At 38.0% G+C, this 19,184-nt stretch overlaps 1 protein-coding gene across 8 annotated transcripts in view; it reads left to right on the plus strand.

The window, feature by feature from the left end:
- The window catches only part of THO2, a 323,352-nt gene that overhangs the window by 86,021 nt on the left and 218,147 nt on the right, over positions 1–19,184 (plus strand). For 7 of the 8 annotated variants that reach the window (XR_016249455.1, XR_016249456.1, XR_016249457.1 and 4 more), the window contains exons 8-11: positions 9,090–9,164; positions 9,382–9,429; positions 10,233–10,301; positions 10,511–10,644. Coding sequence is in view for 5 of the 8 variants with exons in the window: in XM_089385721.1 (XP_089241847.1) it covers positions 9,090–9,164; positions 9,382–9,429; positions 10,233–10,301; positions 10,511–10,644 (326 nt within the window). In the remaining 3 variants the exon portion in view is untranslated. The remainder of the gene's footprint in view (positions 1–9,089; positions 9,165–9,381; positions 9,430–10,232; positions 10,302–10,510; positions 10,645–19,184) is intronic. The other variant, XM_089385725.1, reaches the window with a different exon arrangement.

Consider the following 19,184-nt stretch of genomic DNA (forward strand, 5'->3'; position numbering starts at 1 on the left):
TGCATTTGATGGGAAGATTTCCACTTGCGTCTCACCGCATATCACTCACCAATTGTTGCTCGTTACCGATGCCGAGACATTCTAAGTGTTGGGGGGTTGCTGATGGTTGTTGGGTTGAAAGCCCACAACTTTTCAAAATCTATTAACAATGTGGCGCCTTACAAACCAAATCCTTGGATTTAATCCCAAAGCTCTGCCACACCATTTTCCAGATGTGTGCCATGTGTCATGCAACATCATTGCCACATGTCTTTTACTCAAGTTGCCATGTCATTGGTTTACCACTTGTCTTGCCATGCCATTGCCACATGGCACTCAGAAAAGGGCCACTTGGCCAACAAAAATGTCCAAATCTTCCTACCACGTGTCCTCACCTTAGGGTGTCACATCATCACCTTGCCACGTCAACTCTCTGTCATTGGCACCTGTCTCGACATGTGCTACCATGACACGCTGGGGTCCACTTGGATGCCACATGTGTCGCCTGTTGCTTGTTGCTCGTTCTTTTGTGTGCACATTGTTTATACTTGGCGGTCTAATAAGCGCTCTGACTCTTGTCGCCAACTCCTTGGCGATCTGGCGTAGTGATTAGCACCTAGTTGGCCATTGCCTGTCACTTGTTCTGTTGTGTGGATATTCGATTGGACCATGTGATCTGATAAGTGCTTGGGCTCTTGCTAATAGCTCCTTTGTGACTGGGCGCTGTGTCCAGCGCCTTGCTGCTCCATTGCTTGTCGCTGGTCGACATGTTTCTCCTGAGCTTGTGCGTTCCATTTTGTTTTGGCACTGATCTGATGAGGTGAGGCCCTTTTGGAACCATAAGCCAAAGGAACCATGACTAAACTTCAACTCAATATTTCTCTTCATTCCTTGGGAGTTTGACCAAGTGCCATATATCACTATAAAGCTCTCTGAGAGGGCTATCTGACCAAACACTTAGATTTTTCATTTGAGTTTAGGAACCAAGGAAGAAATTCTTCCATCGATAACAAGCCCCCCCCCAAAAAAAAACCTAATATCACTTGACATCAATGACTAGACTTTGACATCAATGACAATGACTTCCAACATGGTCCACAACACTTTTCGAAATAAAGTCCCTTGTGGCATTATCTAACATTTGGTAGTCTTGCAAGCAATCAATTACTAATTCAATTCTTACACTTGCTCTATGCATTAATAGTCATGTAGGCAGTGGTATTGGGGGATTGTTTCTTTATCTTATACTCCAAAACTTTGTTGCCTGGTTTTGTCATTCCATTGTTGTTTTCCATTTCATTTCTCTTGTTTCTGGCAGTGTTATGAGAATGCAATTCGATTAGAGAATAGAAATGTTGTTCATTATCTAGATCTATGTACTTTGGGTATGTATAAACATTTGTAATGTAACAACATCTATTGTGGTATGTATCTAGTTGTGCAAGACAATTGAATAATTGGTTTTGTTACCTCTTTTATAGTTCTAAGTTCTAACTTATCATCAAATAGGGGGGGAGTTGGATTACCTTATTGGTAGAATGTGCCATGTTATGGTTTAAAGCAAGAGTTCTTTTAAAGTGCATGTCAAAGATGATTACAAAGGTCCTAATAACACGTCTTCTTTAGATTCGTACCCAATTCTGTTAGTTGTGAAGGTAAATGGAGATGGGTTTGTTTAATTAGGTTTATGATTTAATGGTGTAGGTCTGATCTTTATGATCCACAATAAATTGCATTTAGTAAAATTTTTGCCCTGTTACAACAAAATCTAGCACCTAGTGCAAAGCCTCACTAGGTGACCTAATAATGTGCAACACATTGGAGTGCTAACACTATCACCTCAACAACTACCCCCTCTTTACTAAAGCACACAATCCAACACAAGGTGGCTTCCATGGTAGGGCTCGTGGATTAAGTAACCCAAGGATCTTAAGCAAAGTGCTCCCCAGGGATTCTCTAATAAAAGTATTCATTAAATTATGGTATGCCAAAATAGTGTTTGCAGTGGATGAATGAGTAAAGTCAAGGCTTGGGTTCAAGGGGCTTGTGTGTCAATCTAGGTCATGATCCAAATAAGGTGTTATATTACCAAAATAGCCCTCCAAAGCCCACATTGTGTTCAAAATTATCACAACATCATCATAAGAGGATCTAGGATGACATCATTAAGGAATAAGATGGCTTCAACATGGTAAAGGGTGAATCTACCCTCCTAAAATGATCACCACCATCAATTACCATCACAAATAGGGGGAAGTTGGATCACCTTATTGGTAGAATGTGCTATGTTATGGTTTTAAGCAAGAGTTCTTTTAAAGTGCATGTGAAAGATGATTACAAAGGTCCTAAAAAACACGTCTTCTTTAAATTCGTACCCAATTCTGTTAGTTGTGAAGGTAAATGGAGATAGGTTTGTTTAATAATGTTTATGATTTAATGGTGTAGCTCTGTTCTTTATGATCCACAATAAATTGCATTTAGTAAAATTTTGGCCTTGTTACAACAAAATGTAGCACCTAGTGGAAAGCCTCACTAGGTGACCTAATAATGTGCAACACATTGGAGTGCTAACACTATCACCTCAACAACTACCCCTTCTTTACTAAAGCACACAATCCAACACAAGGTGGCTTCCATGGTAGGGCGCGTGGATTAAGTAACCCAAGGATCTTAAGCAAAGTGCTCCCTAAGGATTCTCTAATAAAAATATTCATTAGATTAGGGTATGACAAAATAGGGTTTGTTGTGGATGAATGAGTAAAGTCAAGGCTTGGGTTCAAGGGCCTTGTGTGTCAATCTAGGTCATGATCCAAATAAGGTGTTATATCACCAAAATAGCCCTCCAAAGCCCACACTGTGTTCAAAATTATCACAACATCATCATAAGAGGATCTAGGATGACATCATTAAGGAATAAGACGGCTTCAACACGGTAAAGGGTGAATCTACCCTCCTAAAATGATCACCACCATCAATTACCATCACAAATAGGGGGAAGTTGGATCACCTTATTGGTAAAATGTGCTATGTTATGGTTTTAAGCAAGAGTTCTTTTAAAGTGCATGTGAAAGATGATTACAAAGGTCCTAAAAAACACGTCTTCTTTAAATTCGTATCCAATTCTGTTAGTTGTGAAGGTAAATGGAGATAGGTTTGTTTAATAATGTTTATGATTAATGGTGTAGCTCTCTTCTTTATGATCCACAATAAATTGCATTTAGTAAAATTTTGGCCTTGTTACAACAAAATGTAGCACCTAGTGGAAAGCCTCACTAGGTGACCTAATAATGTGCAACACATTGGAGTGCTAACACTATCACCTCAACAACTACCCCTTCTTTACTAAAGCACACAATCCAACACAAGGTGGCTTCCATGGTAGGGCGCGTGGATTAAGTAACCCAAGGATCTTAAGCAAAGTGCTCCCTAAGGATTCTCTAATAAAAATATTCATTAGATTAGGGTATGACAAAATAGGGTCTGTTGTGGATGAATGAGTAAAGTCAAGGCTTGGGTTCAAGGGGCCTGTGTGTCAATCTAGGTCATGATCCAAATAAGGTGACATATCACCAAAATAGCCCTCCAAAGCCCACATTGTGTTCAAAATTATCACAACGTCATCATAAGAGGATCTAGGATGACATCGTTAAGGAATAAGATGGCTTCATCACGGTAAAGGGTGGATCTACCCCTCCAAATGGGTCCCAAAATGATCACCACCATTAATTACCATCACAAGTAGTTCAACATCCATCAAGAAGTACAATGCTAACATCGGGTTGTGTTGTCATCTTAGGGGTACGACATCTCTAAAGTCAACGCCCTCACTCCAAAACTCATTGTCTAAGGTATTTTGGTTGGAGGAGGGTCATATCATCAGTGTGAAGTCATCATCCAAGTGAATGCTCCTCAATAAGGCAGCTCCAAAGCCATCCATAAGGTGCCATGCATCGTCATGGAATAGGGCAAGAGATTCCCTACAATGTGTTGGAGAAGCATCACTTATCCCTCAAGGGATCCTAGCCGCATTTGTAAGAACAACCTGGCATTTACTCAAGGAATCAAGTGAGATCAACATCATTGATACAAGAACCATAGAGACATCAAGGTGGGCCATATTCAATGCCAAAGCGCTTAGAGTATTTGACACATACATCAACTTCAAATGTCCAACTAGCTTATGAATGTGTACAAGTTACATCACTTAAGTATGGGAGGGTTACCATATGACTTTATTAGGAATTTAGGTGCTTCCAAACCTAAGGGGGGGGGAACAATTCCTAGGTGAACCCTTTCAAATGATAGGTGTAATGGCTTGGTGTTTACCTCATGAAAGGTGTCATAGTCTTACACTGGGTTATGAAAAATCATTGTCCATGAGTGCCTTTGTAGAGGGAGCGCTTAACTGCTGGAGTTGCTTTCCCTTGCCTTTGTTTTTCCATCCCCAATATTTTTCTTTTTCTTTCTTGCTTTCATATGGCTTGCTCAACAAGCTTTATGGATTTATCAATAATAATCATAGAATACCCTTTAATGATGATCAATTTATCACTTCATTAGGGTCGTGATGTTTACAGAGAGTTCCTTTTACTATGATAGGCATGATATGCATGTATACTCTAAGGGATGAGTGGTTATATAAAAGGGGGTAGAGTTCAAGCTAATATTGGAGTTTACTTTGATTTAGTTGGAGTAGGGATGGATCTGATCTTTTGGAGTGTATCATTCTATTGCTTTCCCTGTATTTATTAATTTTCGTTTCCATGTTGTCCATACATGTTTTCCATTTAATTCCAAGTTTTGTTATGTCTAAGCCTTGTTCTTTGTTGTGGCACTAACTAATTTTTTGGTTTGAACTCATCTTTAAATTGCTTTTGATCCTGAGAATAAACCATTTTGAATTGACATAAGTTTTCTTCTATCCAGGAAAACATGTTGATATAAAGGAGTCTGAAACGATTGTCAGGCCAATGAGAAATTTTGAATGTCTGACATTATGCCACATGAGCTAAGAAACCGGATTCATCCACCAGGGCCTATGTGTTGCAAATCTGGCGAATTCGACAAGATTCATGTCCAGAAATCGTGACACGTCGTCTTCGATCGAGACAATATCGAATCCGGATCGTGTCTCGATTGGACATGACGTGTCACGATTGGACACGACATGTCACGATCGGACACGACATGTCACGATCGGACACGACGTGTCACGATTTCCGGATATGAATAAGAAAAAAACGACGCGCGTGCCTTTTGAAGAGCCTTTCTGCACTTCTTTTTTTACATTCACTTGCTTACTTTGATCAGGGTTTGTTGTGGGTGTTTGGGAGCAAGGAGCAAAGGGTGTGGGAGCATTTTCAAGGAGATTCAAGCAACAGGTAAGTGCATTTTCTCTCTAATATTTTTGCATTTTTATTACAGCAATTTGCATATGCATTTCTTTTACAAATTTGTACATTTTTGGGTTTTTATTTTTTTATTTATTTTTCTTATTTTATACAACATTCATGGCTCAATCAAGGGCAGCAGGGAAGGGGCAAAGGAAGGGGAAGAATGTCCCCATTGGAGATGCCCTCCTCTCCCAATTTCATCAGCGTCTGTTGCAAGTAATGTTGAGGGAAGACTTCCTCCTCAATGTAACATTGACAAACATCTCTTGTGGAAATATGTCACAAGAGAGCAAGGACCACCCAACAAGGTGAAGGGAGGAGGCAATGTGAGTTGGAAATGCAGCTATTGCCACAATAATTTCATGAGCACATGTTTCCATGTGGAAGGTCATTTGTTGGCTTTACCAGGTTGTGGAATTAGAGCTTGTACAAAGGTGCCTTTGTCAAAGAGGAAAGAAACGAAAAGAGAGTCTAATGTTGGTACGGCAAATGTGGCTGCAAAATAAAAAAAAGCCAAGAATGATGACCCCCTTCCATTCTTGAGGAAATGCATCAATAAATTCCCATTTGAGAGTTTTAGTGGGGGACAAGCAGCAAAAAGAAAGGCAATTTCACTTGGTCCAATGGACAAGATTTTCCAAAAGGAGAAACGGGAAGAGCTTGATCTCACCATTGCCTTTTTTTCTTATCAAAACTTTATGTCCTTTAAAGTTGCACGCTCACCTCTATTTATTAAGATGTGCCGAGCTCTAACTCAAGGGGATCCATTAGGGTATGTGCTTCCTGGGTCAGAGAAGCTTAGAAGCAAATTGTTGACGAAGGCAAAAAAAGAGGTGGAAAAAATGCTTGAGCCTATTAAAGCATCAAGGCCAACATCTGGGGTTAGCGTTGTTTCTAATGGATGGACAGATCCAACACGGCACCCCACTCATCAACTTCATGGTGTCTTCCTTGAATGGCCCAATTTTCTTGAAAGTAGTGGATGCACTTGGACGATACAAGGATGCACAATATATGGGTGAGTTGTTGATTAAAGTTATTGAAGATGTAGGTGTTGATTCTTGTGTGCAAATCATTACAAATAATGCACCTGTTTGCAAGGCTGCTGGCATGATTGTGGAAGCTAAATATCCACAAGTGTTTTGGACATCTTGCATTGTCCATTCATTGAACTTAGCACTGAAATCTATTGCTTCTGATGTGCTTTGGATTGGTAACATTATTGAGGATGCACGACATATTTGTAACTTTGTACAAAATCATACAAATGCCCTCACTATCTACAAGGATTACAACAATCTATTATTGTTGAAGATTGCGGATACACGGTTTGCCTCTTCATTCAACGTGTTGAGGAGGTTGAGGGAGGTCAAGACCGCTCTCGGGGCCATGGTTATTTTAGAGTTTTGGTCTTTTTGGAGAAAGATAGATCAAGTAGCCTCTAAAAGAGTGAAGGACACAATGTTAGATGATGCTTGGTGGGAGGGTAGATCTAGTTATTCAAATCATGGACCTTATCATTTCCTAGCTTTGATTTGCAGATACAGACCAACCCATCCTAGAAGAGGTTTATGAGGGATGAGATTCCATGATTGAGTATGTGAGGAGCATTATTTTACAGAGTGAGTGCCCCGAGTATGAGACATCATCAGAGGCCCTCTTCACCACTATACAAGATATTCTTGTCAGCAGATGGGACAAGAATTGCACTCCTTTATATTGTTTGGCTCACTCATTGAAGCCAAAATACTACAACCATGAGTCACTGAATGATGGACCTTCTCACAGATTCCCTCCTCACATGGATGGTGAAATCTCACAGGGGAAGAAAGATGCATTCAGGCGGGTTTTTCAGGATCGAGCATCCCTTGATGAGGTGGAAGATGCTTTTGTAGAGTTTTCCACTGGCACTGGTCGATTTGCAGGATATGATCTGATTAGAGGCAGGGGGGCTAAGAAGCCCTATTCTTGGTGGGCAAATATGGGTCAACAAGCCCTCCTTTAGAGCAGTTAGCCACGAGGCTCCTCTCTCAGGTGGCTTATCCTCTTGTTGCGAGAGGAATTGGAGCACATATGGGAATTTGTATAGTGTCAAGAAGAGCAGTGTTGAGCAGTCAAGGGCAGAGACAATGGTGTATGTGCACACCAACCTTCGTCTTATTTACAGGCAGAGGGATAAGTGGTTGAAGGATAAGACAAAGATGTGGGATGTCTTTCCTGATGATATGGGTCTGGAAAACAACGTTGATTTGGCATTGGCCAACTTGGATCTCAATGATCCAGTGCTAGAGCCTGTCAGATTTGATGATGGTGATACTATAGAGGGGTCATCCTCCACACTAGCAGATGCAGAGATGAATTTGGATACAGAGGAGGAGGATGCGATAGAGGAGAGCAATGGTGACCATGATGATTAGGACATAGATGCTGATTTTGATGATGACTATGAGGATTGATGACTCATGTGTCATGAGCTACCTACTGCTTTGTGGCTTGTATACTTTTAGTTGTTTTGTATTTGCTATTTCTATTTGCCATTGGCATTGCACTACCTATGAAACACATTTTGATTATGATGACTTAATGAGAAAACTACAGTTGTCAGTATCTTTATCTTACTATCTTGTCTTTCTCCTATTGGATCATTGATGAATTGAATATGTATTATGATTTATCATTTATGTCACAATTGTATTTGTATGTGCTATGCATAATGTTACTTTGTAAACAGTAAAACTTACATCTAGATGAAGATCTATGTTTGAAATCAATGAATTTGTATCATGAATGAGAATTTGTTTAAGAAATATCTAATTTTTAATATATATATATATTTTAATAAAATAATATAAACGTATCCGAACGTGTCCTGTTCTGTGTGGTCAACGTGTCCGTATCTGACACTCGAATCCCCATATCCATCGTATCCCGAATCCAGGTGTCAGGTGACTTAGCATATGGGTGGTTAAAACAATATTTGAGCTTTTGATTTGTAACTTTCGACTGATTATCCTGTTTGCTAAATTTTGTATCAATCTCGTCCATCCCTGTTTCATGTTGAATTATATGTTTTGTCACGTCTATTAGCCTTGCTTCTTTGTCGTGGCACTAAGTACTTGCTCTTTTGAAAACTTGTTCTGAAAGGCTGAAACATCTTGTCATCCCATGCCAGATATGCCTATCTTGTAGCATCGTGGATGAGTTTTTGGACTGTAAAATATGTTTCCTTGCCTTCACTTCCTGATGTTGTCATAGTTTTAACTTTTAACTCAGCATAGTAAAATTACATCTCAAAATATTCAGAATATCAGTGGCTCACTATGTGTGCTGAAATGGTTGAATGAGAATCATTGGCTAAAAGTTAAAGAAATCTTGAGAAAAGTACAATGGATTCATTCTGAGAAGAATGCTTCTCAGTAGGGAGAATGGAGAAGAATGCTTCCTGGCAGGGAGAATGGGAGAATTTAGGTAGCTACTCTATAAATCACATATCAAGAAGAGCTAACAAAGCTTGCAAAATGGCACACAAGTACAAATCATACGACAAGTGGGAGTCGTATGGTAATGGATATGAAGTTAATGATATGGGTTACAAGAAAAAGTCCATATTCTTTTGTAACCTTACAATGTTCAGTATGAATTAGTAGGAGAGTTGTTTTTTAAATTAGAAATTGATGTTGAAATTGAAATGGAATGACTCCATGCGACTTGTTGCAGGTGACTCTCTTATGTCAATGTGGTTCTGGTGGATTGACACATAGGACTGCATCTGCAGTGATCAGCACAATTAAGGTTCATGAATTTACCATTTGCCTGTTTTTTGCAGTTTATTTTGTTTCCATTATACTTGTTAAATATTGACAAGGTTTCTTTCTATTTGTTATTGCCATTGTGGTCTTTTGTGGAGAATTAGTTTATTCTAACTAGTGCAATGAAGTTCTCTAGGTCTGTTATAGCCTCTATACAACTTTCGTACATGTACTTATGTTCATCATTCATTACCTTGCAGTCATTAATTGGCCACTTTGATTTGGACCCAAACCGTGTTTTTGACATTGTAAGTTTTTTCACTACTCTTTACTTGTAGTTTCATTTTGTATTTTGAGTATTATTTTATCAACTCTTTAATGCATGTATAATCTGGAATTAACATGTGTTGAAGGAGCATGCCAAAATATCTCTGCCTCTTTTTGCTGGTGTATTATATTACTTGGATGTAAAGATTTTTGAAATTTGTAGGTGTTTTGCTTTTTAACCAGAAGCAATATTTAAGGTTTCTTGGAAAGATACGTAGTCTGTTTTCTGCTAGAATGTCCCAGCATTTTATTTAATTTATTATCCTTCTATTCAGTGTTCTTTGGCACATTTTTGATGATACAATCTGTCTTTTTTATTGAACTTTCCATTTGCAAAGATAAGTTTCAGACGAACTATTTTATAGTTGTATCATGTGAGGAGGATGGCTTGAGCATATTTTGCATTCTAGATTCTAGTATTATTTGTAATCACCCCCCAAATATTACAAAAGATGATGGTCCTTATTCTAATCACCTAGTTATATTGCTGTTCATTTTATTAAGAGGTTGGTAAGAGTGCTGATCTGTTTTCATTGATGTCCGCATTCTGTCTTTTTTTTGCACCATCTTACTCTGATTACCTGTTTTAGTTATATTATTGTATATATTCTGGAGAAATTGGCAGTACTATTTTATAAATGTCCAACTTACTTTGTTCCTGTGCTGCCACACATGAGGTTTTAGTATGCTTAACATGCATGGCTGTTCCAGAGAAACATGCTAGATGTCTTATTATCTTCCACTGGTGTGATGGTGTTTAAACTGGCTAAGGAATTCTTTGCAGGTTTTGGAATGTTTTGAGCTGCAACCTGAAAATGATGCTTTTCTTGAACTAATACCTATCTTCCCAAAGGTAGGCTTCTGTATTTTTTAAGTGGTTACATTTTTTGAAATACAAAACTTTGTTGTTACATAATCTGGGCAAATTTATGCCGCTGCTTACACAACATATAATTGTCTTCGTAGTTATTGACGATTGGTGGGATGATCATGAATGTATTGTTGGACAAGTTGTATCTCTCATGAGTTATAGCTAATTTTTTAATTCTCAATTCTTGACAGTCTCATGCTGCACATATTCTTGGATTTAAATTCCAGTACTACCAGCGTCAAGATGTAAATGAGCCTGTACCTGATGGACTGTACAGACTTACAGCAGAACTGGTGAAGGCAGATTTTATTGACCTTGATAACATGTAAAGTTCTTATATAACCGGTTTATTGATAATTTGTGTTCGTTTATTCTGTTTGCCTTTTTGTACTTGGCAAATAAGAATCCACAATTATCTCTTTTGGCATGAATTGAAACCTCATGTAGATCAAGATTGAAGATATTCATTTTTAACTAGTTTAACTAAATGCATAATAGAAGGATATTGATAATTTAGCTAAATGTATAAAAGAAGGATACTCATTTTTTGTTAGAATGGTTTGCATAAGTTGCCTTTAAATATTTATATAAATTTAACATGATCATGATGGTTGTTAAGTCATGTTCTACTTCACTTTTATTTATTTATTTTGTTTATTCCAATGAAAAAATCTGTCATTTCTATCCAAGGAGAAAACAATTCACACTTTCAATGTGCTGTTTCACTTACATTTCAAAGATTAGGGGTTCTACAAACTCCCTATCAAACTGTGATCAGTCAATTGCATCTGCATACCATTAACTGTTTGAAAAGGCCGCGTCAAACTTTCATAACTCTGGATATAGATCAGTTCTTCCATTATCAGTTAAAAGACGAAAATATAAAAACCTTCCTAAACTGCAAAACACTGATTAAGACCAGCATTATGAAAAATCAACCAGTGTTGATAACATCTGCATTAGCAGAAAATTGGCAAGGGTCCAGAAAACATCCTCTTGGAAACATCTGTGAAAATTGGCAAACTGCAGCAAACATTAAAAAATACAAAATATATTCATTTTTTTTTTCAAATTTTATACATATAAAGCATCAACATCATCAGATAAACACATTGACACATAAATATCTCAAAATATGTTTAGTGGATATCCAATGATCATGCCTTGGGTCCATCTGGAATTGACTAAGAATGTTTACTGCAAAACATATGTCTGGCCAGGTGTTGACAAAGTACATCAAGGAGCCAATCAACTGTCGGTAGGATGTGGGATCAACAAGGCTTGAATTTGAACTCCTTAACTTCAAATTAGTTATCATCGGAGTTGTCATAGATTTACTATCCATCATACGAAACTTTTGCAAGATCTTTGATCATATATTTCCCTTGACCAAGATAGATTTCACCAGGTTTCTGCCATACAAGTAGTAATGCATTTTTCCAAGGTCCTTCATATAAAATTTAGCTGCAAGTTGGTTCTTGCATTCTTGAATACGACGCTCCACACCTGTTATTAGTAGTTTATCCACATTGAGTAGTATGATCACAGGTTCATTCTTTGTCACTTTGATGTAGAGATTAGGATCATGAACTTCACATCCTTGGGGTTGCTCAATCTAAACTTCTTCATCAATCATCCCATTCAGAAAGGCTTCTTTTATGTCCATTTGATGAATGTTCCATCCCATAGTGGCTGCAATACAAATGGATGATCTAATGTTGGTATAGCTGTTGGAGCAAATGTTTCTTCATAATCAATCCCTTCTTTTTGAGAGAATCTTCTTGCCACCCATTAGGAAGTCAGAACTGATTTGTTTTTAGGTCTAGGAACAATTTCCCAAACATCATTCTTCATTATAGACTGGTATTCTTCTTGCATTGCATTATTCCATTCATGATGTTCGACTGCCTTTTTCACAAGTGGTGGGTTGTGCTTCAATAAATTTAGTCATGCAAGCTGCATAACCTGATTATCTCTTAAGCTTCTTGCTTTCCCTGAATGTTCCTTTTGCTGCTGCATGCCCTTCGGCTTCTTGTAGAGTTGTCCTTAACCAAGCTGGCCTCTTTCGAGGTTCTGGAATGAGGATTTGCTGCACAGGGTCACTTGGTCCTTCAATTTCTTCATGATTAGTTGTAGGTTCCGAAGTTGTCTTGCCTTGAAACTTCTTCATTAGTAAAGATAGGTTCTTCTTCTTCATCGTAATCAATGGGAATATCCTTGGACTTCTTGTATGCAATGCTTTTATAAAAAATGACATCTCCGCTTACTTCTATACGACGTTCTTCCTTGATGTAGACTCTGTATGCTTTTGATAAAGGTGCTATATCCAACAAAGATGCCTTTTATACCTGTCGTGTCCAACTTCTTCCCTTTGTCTTTGGGGATGTGAATGTATATGAGACATCCAAAAATTCAGAGATGATCAACACTTGGCTTCTTTCCTGTAAATGCTTCTTCCGGGGTCATGTCATTAAGAATTCTATGAGGACTTAGATTTTGTATATACATTGCTGTTATAGAAGTTTCTCCCATAGGAACTTGGGAAGGTCTTGGTCATGTAACATGGCTGTACAACTTTCTTTCCAAAAAGCCACAAGTTCTCTTGAAGTATATTCTCGACCATTATCTGATCTTATGGCTTTGATCTTCCTTTTTGTCAAATTTTCTATTTCTGCCTTGAACTCTTGAAATTTCTCAGATACTTCATCCTTAGACTTTAGGAGGTATATCCAAGACTTTCTAGAGTGATCATCAATGAATGTTACATAGGATTGATGACCACCAAGTGACTTCTCTGCCATAGGTCCACAAACATCAGAGTGTATGAGATCCAAAATTTCCTTGGATCTTGTGCCACTGCTAGTAAATGGTTTCTTCACATTCTTTCCAAGAGCACATCCCTTACAGACTCCTCCATGCTCTTCTTTCAATTGAGGTATACCAGTAACCATTTGATTCAAAGATGGCAATATTTTGTAATGAAGGTGACCATACCTTCTATGGCATAATTCACAAGGGTTGATGTCTAAATGCACTAGAGCTTGACGAGGAGGAGTTAGAAGTCTATACAACCTCCCATCACGAATCCCAATATTATTTTCAATACTGATTCCTTATCCCATACAATAACTTTGCCATCAACAAATGCCACCCTATCACCTTTATCTTCTAAGCAAGAAATAAAAAGTAAGTTCTTTTTCAAACCTGAAACATAGAGTATATTTTTGAGATGCATATTCCCATTTGATTCCAGCTCCAAGGACATAGATCCAATTCCTTTCACCGGGTATCTATTCTTGTCTCCAAGTTCCACTGAGTGAGAAGAGTTTACTTTTGATAGAGTTTTGAGTTGACCGCATTCCCCTGTCATGTGCCTTGAAGCTCCTTTGTCGATTACCCATGTATTATCGTCTTCAAATGAGCCTTTAAGAGCAGAATAAAAACTTCCAACCATGACTCCTTAGATAGTTTGGAGATGAATTTGATGATGCAACGTTTGATAGATTCAAGGTGACTCCTAAGAGTCTTGAGACCTTTCTTCATGTATCTTGCCATTTGGAGACAGAGAGAGAAGATAGCTGCTTCAAGAATGTCTTCAAACAAGAATGCCAACAAAATGTGATCCTCAAGCTGACCTTCCTTCACCTTAGCTTTGATACCATGTCGAGAAATCAATATGCTAATAGACTAGGGTTGATTCCTCTTACTTAATAATTTCTTGTGAGAGTTTGTTGGCTTTTATTACTTAATTACGTCTTCTCTATCAAGCAATTACCAAAATATAAAATGCATGAAGATCACAAAAAGCAAAGAACACAAGCTGTAGGCTCCAAGTCGAGTAGGGTTCACCTTTTCGGTCTTGTACTTTCTTCATGTTCTCTCTCTTGACCGCGTGTGATATTGTCTTTGTTGCAACACAGTGAAAATAGAAGTTTAAGTTGAGGGCACGCTATCAAAGCCAAGATTGCATTATGCGAAGGGCTAGCTGAGTCTTGAGTAATGTTTTGCCTTATATAGGGAGGGCAAAACCCCACAAGGGGGAAAACCCAAACAACTTCTTTTCTTATAGAATCAGATCAAAGTGAGACATCCAAGACCCAAGACCCAAGACAAAGACCTCCACAAGGAACCAAGTCAACCCTCCTTCAAATCTCCTCCAACTAGAACAAACTTACAAAGTCAACAAGAATCAAAGCTGGTCAAACCTTTTCAAGCACCAAATTTTGGACTTGCAACTTCGCAGAATTGCCCCAGCACCTTCGCACGTGTGAACAGAATTTCGGCCCTGTAATTTGCAGAGTTTCCCCAAGACCATTGCACATGTGAACAGAAACAAGAAATTTCGGCCCTGTAATTCATCGAGTTGCCCCAACACCTTCGCACCTGTGAACAGAAACAACTGAAAATTCAATTTTTCTCTCTTCCTTGGATTCTTCTTCTCTCTCCTTGGCCTTCGCTCTATTTCTTCTTCTATCTTGCACAAAGATCGATGTGTGAGTGAGTGTTCAAATGAGGTCGAAGTCTCTTCCTTTTATAGCTGTCCAGGAGGTTGAATAGGTGCCTCTTTAAGGCCAACTTGACAAGGTAGGGCCGACTTGGTCTTGTTAGACAAAATGGGTCTTTTTGACTAAAAATAAAATTTTCCTTTTTGTTAAAATAATAATCCAAATGCTACTTTGACACATGCCAAATTTTCTTTTAGACTCAATGAACCCTAGAAGCAAGAAAAACATGCTTTGACTAGAAAAATAATAATAATAATAATAATAATAAATTCTTTTTCTTTTTTCTTTTACATGAAATACAATGATAATTATAAAGACCGAACCTAGTTACATTTTCAACACAGGACGGTGGACCTTCTTCAATTATACATAACCTGATAAATTGGTATCATCCTCTTGTACTCTTCGAAGTACACTCTTTCATCAGGTACCTGGTGACCATCGTTTGAGAGTCTATCTGCTTCTGAATTCTGCTTTCTAAACACGTGAGAGAGAAGTTCATTTAAAGCTGCCTGCTATTGCCTTTATCTGGATTCTGTCCCCCAAAGCTATTAAATGAATATTCAGCAACTGAGAAAACTGAGAAATAAGAATAATATCGGCTGTAAATTGTTTTTCGCAGCACTTTCTTAGCAATTCCATATGGATTCTGTATGATTTAGTACGATTATACTATGATACTGTATGATTGTTCCATACAACAACCGGCAATGGCAGCTGAAAACAATGGCTGAAAATCTATGGTGGCTGAAAATGGAGTTCCAATTTAAAAGAATTGACCTTGCCTTGGAATTTAAAAAAGTGAAATGATACCTAGTTTCATTGAAACCCTTTTGGCTTATTGACGTACCATGCTAACAATCCCTTGATCTGTCTTGCTAGTAGCAATCCTTAGGTCTTCACACTTCACAGCTTTCATGGATATAACTGAGCTCTGATACCATGTGATGGAAATCCAGCAGCTAAAGAAACAAAGATAACTCGAAAAAGTTCCCTGTATTGTATTACTTAATGAGAAAGCAAAAACTTTCATATATAAGATTACAACCAAGTTGAATCAGTCCAGTTTATGAATGTGGGATAAACCGAGAAACACAGTGGAGTGAAATAAGACATAAAAGCCTAAAATAACCTAAAGTCAAATTGACTTTATTAATGCCTAAGTCTAATATCTAATTGATCGTTATAAGCTAATATTTACTCTAGTTTGAGTGGGATTAGTCAATTTCTCCATGTTTGATCAATTCAATCCGGAGGCTCTTTCACCACTCTCTCCTTGGTCAGCCTTCAACCTGGCTGTGATACAATATAAGATACACACACTCATAGGAAAAATAAGCAAAAGACGAAATAAGAGTGAACATATGAGGTGATTAATTCACACTGGAAAGTCGTAATACATAGTGAGGTAGGACGTATGTTATGTAGTGATATAACGTCCTTCTTCTAACTTTATTAACTTTATTAATTAAGGACCTAACTATTCATAAATATTTGCTATGTAAGTGGTCGTTATAAAACGAATTTATTAAATAAAAAAATCAGAATAAATTATAAATATATTGAAGTTAAGGTAGATACGAAGTATGACTAATATATCTAACAAATACAAACATCATATGTAAATTGCACAACTAGAGCTTGGACATTATAATAATCTATGAGTTACATGTAGAAAGTGTAGTTGTTGAAACACTGGCTGGCATCATTTTGCTCTTGCATTGTTCTTTTGGGGTTATGAATTATTGGTTCTTTTACTGCTAAATTTTTTAACATAGGCAATTGTGTGATTCATATCCTAGATATTGTAACTAGTGTTAAATGGAATTTGAGGAGGAAGGGTTCATCTAAATTTAGTAGGTGCGCTAAATTTGGCAGAGGGACCCACAAGTGGGGCCATGGCACAAATTTACCTTTTTCTATTATTCCACGACTTAGAAAAATTTAGATTTTCCTATACTCAAGTATTAGAGCGATCTCAACCATCCAAGAAGATTTAATCTCAACCCTTTGTGGTAGTGGTGACCTAGGTCGATTTCTAAGAGGGGAAAAGGGCACAAACTTGCTCATTATGCACTAGAGAGCTTGGTGTTCTGCTTAACAAAAGGGAAGGGAGTTATGTTCAGCGACTAGGGCTTTAGATTAGCACAAGTAGAGGGAGAAAGATAGGTTGATTCAACCTCAGATCATTTCCAGCGAGCCCAAACTTCTTCCAGGGGCCACATTCAATGCATAGAAGGGTCGTACAGGTCCATACGAGTTTATTGTTGAAAAGTGTAGCTTGGGAGGTACTCCCACAACCCTTGGGGTATTCGGTAGTGTGGAGTTGACCCATGAAAAATGAGCTTTCATTGGGCAAAGTACCGAATCATTGTACAAATCAATGTGGAAAAAGTCGAAGTCGGGATTAAATCGGCAAGGGACCAGAAATTGAAAAAGACGTTAAAGTCGAGAGTTTTTTTGAAAAAATCCCGACTTTTTCAATAAAATCCTGATTTTTTTCAAAAAAAATTAAAAAATCATTAAATAAACTACCTTTTTCATGATTTTTTTGGAAAAAGTCCCGATTATATCCCGACTTTTTCAACTGGAAAAAATCGGCAAAAAATCGGTCGATTTAATCGGCCAGCCAAAAAAATCGCGTTCTAGGGATTTAATCCCGATTTTTTCCCGACTTTTTCCACGCTACAAATCATTGTTAATTTTAATTACTGAAAGAGGACATCTTAATCGAGTTAAGAGCCCCTAAGTCAATGGTTGGAGAGAGATATAAATAAAGGAGACCTAGGAGAGGTCACGACACATAATCATAACATTCATTCTTGTGATTACATTCGCCCTAGAAAGGAGACACTAACCTTAGGAGTAGCCGCAACTTGAAGAGAAGCAATTTAATGGTTTGTTTTATGTTTGCAAGAAGGCTGAGTCTGGCGAGGAAGGAGGATTATCTCTGTGGTGTTTTCGTGCCCTAAAAGGGCCCTGTTCACGCTGAGATAAGGAGAATAGAACATTGAAGGATTGCGTGTGATTTATACCTTAGCGAAGGTTTGTGCAAGCCAGGATAAGCCACCAAAAGTCTCTGTGTAAGATCTATTTTGTTCTGTGTATAAAAGAGGAGGGCCGAGCCCTGAAAGAAGCCTAACGTGCCTCTGTTTTGCTAATTGTGGAGGGACACAAGTCCTCAGGAGTTTTGTGTTTTCTGTGGCAAGGCCAAGACCTAAAGGAGGTCGAATTAGCCTCAGTTTTGGAATAGTAGTAACGAGTCACCTCAACGACAAAGAGGGGTGTGGGACAGTGTGAAGGGCTATATGTTGAAGGAAATTGAGTGCTGAGTTGAAGTGTGTCCATGAACGCTGAATTGGGAAGCATTGTTTCAAGTCTAGTAGACAGTGAGTAGGTGGCTAATTCACTGTGAGAAGCAGGCCGATTTGTAGCTGATCTTACAATGATGTAGAAGAACTATTTAACTGTGTGAAGCTGAGCTTGTTTTGGCGTTGATTGTGCAAGAGACTTGAAGAAGCATATCACTTGTGAGTAGCTGTATGCAGAGATACTGGAGGAGCGTATTTCTTTTTGATAAAGGGGGCAAAGGACCTGCCAGGCGTCATGTCAAAGTGGACTAAAAGAGTTGATCTAGAAGGGCTGCATCAGCAAGTAAGTCAAGTTTTGTTCTTGTCTTTGGCGGATTGACAACCAACCGTGGTTGAATTCAAGCACTAGTTTTCCTTGTATCAAGGCTTTGTGAGGGCCACTATCTCTGGTATAGGATCCCTATGTTGGTTTTATTAAAGTTGTAATAAAAACAAGATTTGGGTTTGCACATTCTTGTGTACTTTGTTGATTCACTACTATTACATTTCCGCTAGGCAAAGCGCTTGAATTTGTGTGTATCTCAGTGTGTTTATGATCATGATTATACATAGACCTAATATGAAGTACTAGGAAAAATCAACATTTATATAGGGTGCAAAAGAGAGACCAAGTTGGTGAGAAGTGCATAGATCACTTGTGCATAGGATTAGCCGAGTCAAGGGAAGTTTTCACTCACATTTGTAATATTTTTTGTGAAGATTTTGCTGGGCATAATCATAACACCAAGTTTGCATGTTTTCCCCATTTGGGGTATCCTGGGTAAATTTGTTGTGTATGGTTTTATAGTGTGTTGGTCTTCGTTTGTTCCTTATTTCTGTTGCATGCTAGTTAGTAAACTCAATATATTTGTGGGTTAAAGTTAAACTTTAGTTTTCAGCTCTTTGCTTAGTAAAATTCACAGATTAGATTGCTGAGTTTTAAGAAAAATTAATGGTATCATAGCCACATCTTTGAGTGAAGACCAACACCCATGTTTCAACCTTAGGAA

The sequence above is a fragment of the Pinus tabuliformis genome, chromosome Q, assembly GCF_031772625.1.
Source record: "Pinus tabuliformis cultivar Carrire ecotype Pingquan chromosome Q, CPIR1, whole genome shotgun sequence".
Classification (NCBI taxonomy): Eukaryota; Viridiplantae; Streptophyta; class Pinopsida; order Pinales; family Pinaceae; genus Pinus; species Pinus tabuliformis.